Below are 8844 nucleotides of genomic sequence, written 5' to 3'. Positions count from 1 at the left end.
GAATATATGTTATGTTTTCCATTTAAACTCTCAAATGTAATTTAATTGGAAAATTAAAAGTGTCTGTCTAGAAAAACCTCCCTCTTTATAGAAAAAAGTATTCAAAAAATCTTTGGTTTTAGAATTTGCAGCATGGGGACGTATCTTGGTTCTCTAACATGTTTTCTGTATGAGCTTTAAAATTATGCTAACTTGTTGCACAACAGCTTACAAGTTCTCAACAGTTGCACTTATTACAATTTTACCTCACTTTCAGACAAGTTCTCTTATCATCCTCCAAATCACATTTTATGCTGCTTTGAAGTACATTAGTAATATGCTTATTGCTTAACAGAAAATAGCCTGACAGTCATTTCTGTTTTAAGGTGCAAAGTAATAAATGTCAGTTTCTTTTTTGCAGTCATTTATCTGAGCCTATACTTACTCTCAAAGTATCTGCCTTTGAAAACAAGTCAGAAGTGCAGAGCTCTAATGGTCTTCTCTTTGGGATTTAAAAAAAATATATATAAAACCAAACTGTCAACCTTTATTTCCATGGTGCCTACATTCTAAATTTGGCCTTTTCCTGTCATTATTAAGACAGGACAGGCCTAAGTTTATGAAAAATTGAGGATTCCTTCTTATTTTGTGCATGTGCAGTGATCATGTGGTTTGCAAAGACAAGGCTCTCTGACAGTCATTTGTACTTGTCAGTGCATACCCTTCTATTCCCTGTGGCTGTTTTGTGCTGCTAGACAGGTGTGTGCACTCTGCACAAAACTTTGCCCTTTGGACATCATTATAGTGTCTAAGAAACATGGAGGATGGGATCCTGACAGACTTATAAATGACCATACAGAAGTGAATTCTCTTCTGGGATCTTTAGGGAATGTATGCCTAATTCTACATCCATTGAGAGAAATGTGTTTTTTCCATCACAGAAAATGGAAAAGGCAAGAGTTAAGGTGTGTATAACTCTGGATACCATACTCTCTGAAGCATGATGGATGGCTTTACCACTATGTTTAGGTTCACTCAGAAGCAAGGCTGTTAAGACAGGAGGAGCAGTTAAGTTGAAAAAAGTGTGTAGTTAAATGTAGCACTTTATTTCTGGGTATATGTACAAACAGTTAAATTAATCTGGTTAATGGGTTTCTGCCCTGTGCCTTCCCAACAGTCACCTTTCAAGCACCTGACTAAACAATGGCCTTTCCACCATGCCAAGTAGCTGAACAAAGCTCTCTTGGATCCTTAGGAGCAGTGAAATTCAGTCTCCTGGACCTTTCACACTGAGCATTCAACCTCTCCAGACACTCAGGTACAGTCAGTGTGCCGCAGCTGATCTTGAGCATCACAATGGAAGATAAAGGAGATAGAATTTATTGCCTAGGACTCAAAGCATATAAGGTTTTATAGATCAATAAGAACATCCTGAGTTATGCCCAGAGGCAAAAAGGAAGCCAGTACAGACTTCAAAGACCTTGTGTAATATATTCCTTATGGCCAATATTACAGATTAAGTAGAGCAATCTTCTAAACAAAACATTGAATCTGACTAGAATGACGACAGACTATACATTGTATAAGTCTGTTTTGGAGGCTACAATGGTAACTTACAGCCTTCACCTTTGTGAACTTATCACAACATCTAACTAATGATAGCAAAAAATATGTTAAGTCTAGGAACTCGTTCTGAGCTAAGCAACAAGAAACACCTTTTGATTCTGAAGTTCGAAGAATGACCATATTTGACTGACTAGAATCCCTTCCTCTCGAGCAACTTCTCTCTCAGGGAGACTCAGAAAAAGTGAAAGACTGCAAGCTCTAGGTTTGATTAAGAAAGTATAAATCAAATTAACTGACAAACTCTTCAGAAGCCTGCTTACCTCTCAAAGCATGGAGGCTGACAGTACTGACCAAGGAACTGAAATTATGATATTTTCATACAATATTTTTAACAAGTGGAAAATACAAATAAAATTAAAATAATGTCTACTCTGTGTCTAGTGCACAGAAAAATGAGGTAATCTGTATTCTCTTTCCTGTGGCAAATTCAGGGCCAAACTTTTCCTTTACAAAGGATGTGAGAGGCTTATCTTGAGGTCTTCCTTCTCTAAGTGACAAGACAAAGAGATCTATGTGACGAACTTAATGGTTTCAAGTAGACTAAATTTGAAAGGATGACTTTTAGCTTTCATTGAAAGCTGAAAAGACTTAGCAAGCTCCTTGTAGACCCAGTTCTATAACCACTCCAAAGCCCCATTCATTTTCCCTGTGAGAAGATTATATGCCTTATTTCAAAAAAAACAGTTCTCAAGGAAACTTCTGACTTTCTTAAGTCTTGTCTAATGTGGGAAAATCTCTCTACTAGGAAGAGGTCCCCTGACTCGTATACACAGGTACTGTGGATAACTGGAAAATTGGTTCCATGCTTTTAATTATAGTGGCTCAATTCAGCACAGAGACTATCCTGCAGGGAAGGTGAGATGTGTGAAGATCTGTATGATTTGTCAGTATGAGAAAAAATGAAGTAGGACCTGAACATCAACAAAGTAGACCTTTGGTTCACTGCTATTGAAAAAAAAAAAAAAGAAAAGCTCAAATATTAATGGTCTGTAATGTACATATATTTTTTGATATTTGCTTAAGAAAATTTTTTTTTCAAGGGAAGTTAAAATACACATCTTTGCTTTTGTGGTTGAATTAGATGTTCCATGAGAGTGGAACTTGGAGCTCTGTCAGGGGATAGCAGTGATCCCTCTCCTCCATACATTACTCTGCTGAAAGATCTCACTCAGCCTTGCAACATTCTTGTTATTCCAGAACTGGGTTGGGCTAGTCATAATAGATGCAGGCAATCAACTCAACTTCCCCACACACAGCTCTGCCAGTAAAACTCACTTCACCTTGCAACACTCCTGTTTTTCCTGTGTCCTTTAAGCAAAAGCTATCAATTTGGCACTTACCGTGGGTCTGTTCTTACTCCTGCTGAAATCCAGGATAACTTTCTTAGTGATGCAAGAGGAAAGTGTTGCTGATGCAGACAAACCTCTGCTTGTGACTAGGATGAAACAAAGTTGTCTTCTCTGAATGACTGAGATTTTGATCCTGGCAGTAGAGGTAACTAACCTCTGTTCCACTTCTGCTTTTATTACAGCAATAAAATCCAGTGTGACTATAGACATCAACTCAGTTACTGAGAGTGTAAGCGAGATTAGAGTCTAACCTTTACATAATGTGGCCCTCTGCAAGGTTGTGTTTTTTCCCAAGAAAAAGGTTCCATTTAATTAGAACACTACAGCTTTCAGTATTGATCACTGTTCTTTTATTTATAGCAAAAATCTATAGAATACTCACCAGTATATAGACAGGCATTGACCTACTGGCAGCATCTCAGTTTACACTAGTGTTTGGATTTGGGCCATGTAATTTTATGTAAAATCAAGTAACTGCCTGACACAGTAAAACAGTGTGCCAAAGTAAGGATTATTCTTCTGAAAATTTGAAAGAGATTTGCATGTTTTCTCTTTGTTTCCTTTATCACATGAAATAATGCATTACAAATATAAGAATGCTCTAGGCAATGTACAAAACTAAAAAAGACTAGTTTGGTGAATGAGCATGGTGAGAGGCTATGAATATGGATATGTTTGTACTAAGAGCCTAGAGGAGATACTTTTTATGTGGTGATACAGAAATACATACTTGTAACTTTGCACACCAGGGAGAGAATATTCCTCTAAAACAAGCAATTTCTCTTGCAGTGCTCCTTGTTGATCAAAGCTGCATAATTTAAAGCATCTAGAGGCAGCTTTAAATTATTCACAATATTTTTTAAATGATCTTGGTATACTGCAGACAGTATTTGTGTAACTAGCAGTCTTCTTTAAGTTCTATAAATTTTTGCATACTTACAGAGCTCATCTCAGTTTGAGAAGACGGTATGAAACTTTGCATAAGAGGAGCAAGAGAGACTCATTCTGACACCGTGTTAGTCACATCACACAAAAGTGCCAGGCACACGAGGCTACAGGGAATGGCAGGGTAGACACGGCCGTCTCTAGGTCTCAGCCCGAATTCTGCTGTTTGATGGTGTCTAAGAGTTTTCCGTATACCCTCAAAAGCCCCAAATAGGAATCCTGCAATTAGTGCATCTAACTCCTCCTTTACTGCAGTCTTCTCTCCTATTGGTGAAAGGTCTTCGCAGCTCATGTAGGGATCCCACCCCTTTTGTGGGTTTTCATTCTGAAGCTATCCACAACTTTACACCTGAATGAATGCCAAACCTCCCTGAATATATAAAGGAAATCTCCAAGAGCAATTGCAGAGTTACCCAGAAGAAGCAGAAGGAGAAGATTTCATCCAGCTCTGTCAGACACAGACTGAACCAGCCATGCTTCTCCCTGCCATTCACTTCTATGGCTTTCTCCTGACTTTAATCTTCACGAGAAGCTACTTGGCTTTCAAGAACGATGCCACAGAGATACTTTATTCACACGTTGTTAAACCCGCTGCAGCGAGCCCAAGCAGCAACAGCACGTTGAATCAAGCTAGGAACGGAGGCAGGCACTACACCAGCACTGGATCCGACCGTAACAGTGAGTATCCCACCGGCGGCACTTCCACCGCGTCCCGCAGCCCCGGGCGGCAGCTGCGCCCGTCCCGATCCCGGGAGCTGAGCCCCCGCCCGCAGCCGCGCATCCCGCCCAGCGCCCCGTGCTCCCCCGGCCCGAGCGCGGCGCTCCAGGGAACCGGCGCCTGGGGGGAGCCGGGGCGCGGGGAGATGCTGCTGGTTCCGGGCCGGGATCTGACTCGCCAGGCGGCCCCCGAGCCAACAGCCCTCCCTCCCCCGTGCTGGGGAGTCCTGTAGGACCGGCTCGCTCGGCCAGGTTACTTCCTGAGGGAGGATCATCCAGGAATGCCGCGTTCTGTGGGTTATCCGGCAGGGAAGCGAGATAAAGGAAGAGGAGTGAAAGGCATTTCCAGAGCGCTCGCTTTCTTATCTCATCTCCCACTGCGAGCAGGGAAGGTGTCTGAGCTACTTTTCAAATGCAATGAAATACTCTGAATTTCGTTCCCGCTGTTTGGTTTTACTTCCTGCTATAGCTCTTAACCGCTTAACACCTCCAGCAAATGTAAACAAATCAGCTCATAATTTACCTATGATCTCTGCTCTAACTTGCCTTTTTATATCTAGTCTTCTTCTGCTGAGTTTTATGTATATATGTCAGATACATGGGGATCTGGAAACCTGCTGACTTTATCTGTTCCCTCCCCTGCCCACCTCCTCAAAATGAAACAAATCCAAACAGAGAAACATACACACACCAACCCACAACAATTCGATAAAAATAGAGTCATCCCTGGAAAGTGAAGGCAACAAGTGACACCGATACCTTTCAGCTAAGCCAGGTGTGTCAGCTTCTGTGAATGCTAAGGGTTTAAGTGCACAGGAAACATCTCATCATTATAAGATTACTGGAGCAGCCCAGTAGGTATTCATTGTCAATGAGCTGTCACTGGCAAAAAGCTGAGCCAGGAAAGACAGGAAAACAGGAGACAAACTTAGATCTGTGACCAGCTGCTTCCAGGTACATTCCTGAGTGCAGCTGCAGGAAGGCAAGCTTGAATCTTTTCTGCAAGGCAATCAGGAGAGCAGCCCTGTCACTAGTCCCTGGGGTCAGCCTGCAGATTTACAGTCCCTCTGCCTGCCCACCATGAGACACGGGGATAGGGTGAAGTAATCTTAATGCAGTGTCTCTGTTCAGAATTTGCTTCCAAAAATCCAAGTAGAAACAGAAGCAGCCTGTAGCTGAGATATGTAGATGTACCTTCAAAGCCTTTTATGATTCATTCTGAAATGTTTCTAGTAATTACTTCTATTTTAAAAGCGTTAGTTAATTGCATTGTGTGTAGAATCCGCGCCGTAATTGTCCTTCAGAAAGAGGGAGAGCACAGCCAGTAAAGATTGCTTATTAAAATTAAGCGCACTGTGGGCGTTTATTTCAAAGTGTAATTACCGAAATAAACAGTTGTGTTTATTGCAGGGAGTGCAGAGCCGCATATATAGACGGGTACAAACATGCCTGTATGAGAAGCTCTGCATGTTGATTCTGTCAGTTGCCTGAGAGAATTCGCAGGATCCTCTACGTAACATATAACATACAGACTACTACAGATACAAAGATGATGTTATCCTGAGGGCAAAATGACCCCTCTGAAATTGTTACTGCTAATCATTCAAATTTCATAGAACCCATCCCCTGGTAACTGCAGCTGTTACCACTTCTGCAGTATCTGTGTTCGAGGCCACAGAGTTCATGGGAGACTCAGTCCACTGTAACCATGGAATGAGAAGACACTCACTGTTTGAAATTCATTTAGAAGCATATAAACCATTTCCAAAGTATTATTTTCCCCCTTGCTAATGATCCAACATAATTGTAAACATCACAGAGCAGATTCCCTAGATTGAGAACAAACAGGAAACATTTCTTCCCTTGGGGCATTTTTCTCTTCTAAAAGGTATGTTCCTGAGAAGAAGGATAGAGAATAAAATTGCCTCTTCTACAACAACTGCTGAAGTGCATATCATTAGGATTTCTTTATGCTCTGGTATTACCCAGAGATACCATCAGCGCTTGAGGCCCTTGTGTTGGGGGACACAACAGTAAAGAGATGTCCTGTAAAGATTACAGCCAACTTTAACTTCTGCAAAACATACCTGGTTAATGTGAAAATGACCGGCTGAGGAAATTGCTCCATTCTGAATTTCAGTGTTTATTGTTCTTTGCATTCTACAGATCGTGTTCAAGTTGGTTGTCGGGAACTGAGATCCACCAAGTACATTTCTGATGGCCAGTGCACCAGCATTAATCCCCTGAAGGAACTGGTGTGTGCTGGCGAATGCCTCCCTTTGCCACTGCTCCCCAACTGGATTGGAGGAGGTTACGGAACCAAGTACTGGAGCAGGCGGAGCTCGCAAGAGTGGAGATGTGTCAATGACAAAACTCGCACTCAGAGGATCCAGCTTCAATGCCAGGATGGAAGTATAAGAACCTACAAAATAACTGTGGTCACAGCCTGCAAGTGCAAGCGATACACCAGGCAGCACAACGAGTCCAGCCACAACTTCGAGGGAACCTCTCAAGCAAAACCTATCCAGCATCACAAAGAGAGGAAAAGAGCTAGTAAATCCAGCAAACATAGTACAAGTTAAAAGTCAAACATTCTTCCCTCTCTCATCTCCCTCTCCTCGTGCCAAAACTGAACTCACCTGTAACCATTTGCTTTACCCTTCTGACTGCTTAAAGACAAGTCTGCCATTGCTGCGTTCTCAGTTGACACTACTTGCTTTGACCAAAATCAAAAGGGGCATTCTCAGCATATGGACATTTTGGGTGATTTTCCAGATGCTCAAGATGGGGAATAACACAAGCCTTCCAAGCCCATACTATAAACTTTTACATTTTCTCCACCCATGGAGGCAAAGAAAATATGCCATGAGTCTTCACTGAAGTCTATTTTGTAAAAAGATGCTTTGTCGTGTGTTTTCCTGAGAACAGTTATCACATCTATTGCCTTCTATATCATGTTTTATGAACTTCTGACAACAGCTTAAAAATACAACACCTTGTATCTGCTTTCAGATTCATTCTAAAAAGATGCTTTGCATGCTCACCTTTCTCTTATCTCAATATACCAAAAATTAAAATATGCATGGCAGCAATCAAAAAGTAAAGCTGAACAAACTATTTATTTGTTGTTGTAATTATTTAATGAGCTTTTATGTGTGTTATTTCCCTTCAAAATTTCCTTATGTTTATAGCTTTTCACATGTATCAAAGTATTTTCCTATGATTTGTGGCTGGATTAGAATATAATTTTGTAGATAATGTAAAATAGACATTTTAGCATTCTTGGTATATATATATTTTAATTTTGAACATTCATAGACATAGGTGTTATTTCGAAGTAGCAACATAAAAATTGTACTTTTCATTCTCCACCCTGTATTATTTTTGTTTAAAAAGTGTGCAATCAAAAGACAGATATGACTTCCTTTCAAATTCATTGGTTTCTTTTGTTTTTTAGAAAAATAAACACTGCTAAAAACCTCTATTGTCTGGCTCTGTGTATGAAAATGCACACATTTTTATCAGTCACAACATTTAATCTTAAAAAACGGGAAACTGTTATTTGGTTTAAAAAAATCTATCAGTGAAATGTAAAATTAAAACAATCTTTCTGGATGTAAAAATCTTATATGAACATTTAACAGATGGTGCGTATTAATGGTCCAAGCCAGGTTCTTATTTAACAGTTCTCAAGTTGTACACTTCAGAAGAAGTATATATTTGGGAAGTTTTACAAGCTAGTGAGACACCATCATTTTTTTTCTTTTCCTTAGTGATGATCAAGTCAAAGAGCAATGGTATAACTTACATATGGTTTTGTCTTTTCCATAGAACCAGTAGAGTACCTCACATTTATCCACAAATTCTTATAGAATCTATCAAAAAATATATAGTAATTAATCTACCTCTCAACACATAGTGCACGAATCACTTATTCTCAATCTTTCAAACTATATTGAAACACTGTGGGCAAGATTTCATCACAGGATTCTGCTGTTCTTAAATCATTAACTTTTACAACCCATTTGCACCCAAAGTAAAAATTACACAAGAGGATAATAATGAAAAGTCTTGCCTGATAAGGTCTCACACAAGCTCTCTGACCTTCTTTTTATCTCATCCTGTTTTGCATTTTAATTCCAAAAGATTCATCATGAAGTTCTTGGCAGAGATCTTTCTTGGTCGTTAAAGTAGTAGAACTGCCTGACTCACTGAATACTTTATGTTA

General features: G+C 40.0%; 1 protein-coding gene across 1 annotated transcript; it reads left to right on the top strand.

The window, feature by feature from the left end:
• Positions 1-3908: 3908 nt before the first annotated feature.
• Positions 3909-8094, top strand: SOSTDC1 (sclerostin domain containing 1). Its single transcript, XM_027684880.1, has 2 exons — positions 3909-4577; positions 6783-8094. The coding sequence occupies exons 1-2, from the start codon at positions 4373-4375 to the stop codon at positions 7196-7198; spliced, it is 621 nt and encodes a 206-aa protein (XP_027540681.1). The 5' UTR covers positions 3909-4372; the 3' UTR covers positions 7199-8094.
• Positions 8095-8844: the final 750 nt, after the last annotated feature.

The sequence above is a fragment of the Neopelma chrysocephalum genome, unplaced genomic scaffold, assembly GCF_003984885.1.
Source record: "Neopelma chrysocephalum unplaced genomic scaffold, ASM398488v2 Primary Assembly neopelma1_67, whole genome shotgun sequence".
NCBI classification, from domain to species: Eukaryota; Metazoa; Chordata; class Aves; order Passeriformes; family Pipridae; genus Neopelma; species Neopelma chrysocephalum.
This window is presented reverse-complemented; position numbering and strand designations above follow the sequence as displayed.

Bases quoted from the DNA above. Each gene is read 5' to 3' on its own strand.
- SOSTDC1 (XM_027684880.1), top strand. From the start codon at position 4,373: ATGCTTCTCCCTGCCATTCACTTCTATGGCTTTCTCCTGACTTTAATC. The intron at 4,578-6,782 runs GTGAGTATCCCA...TGCATTCTACAG, and splicing joins CACTGGATCCGACCGTAACA to ATCGTGTTCAAGTTGGTTGT.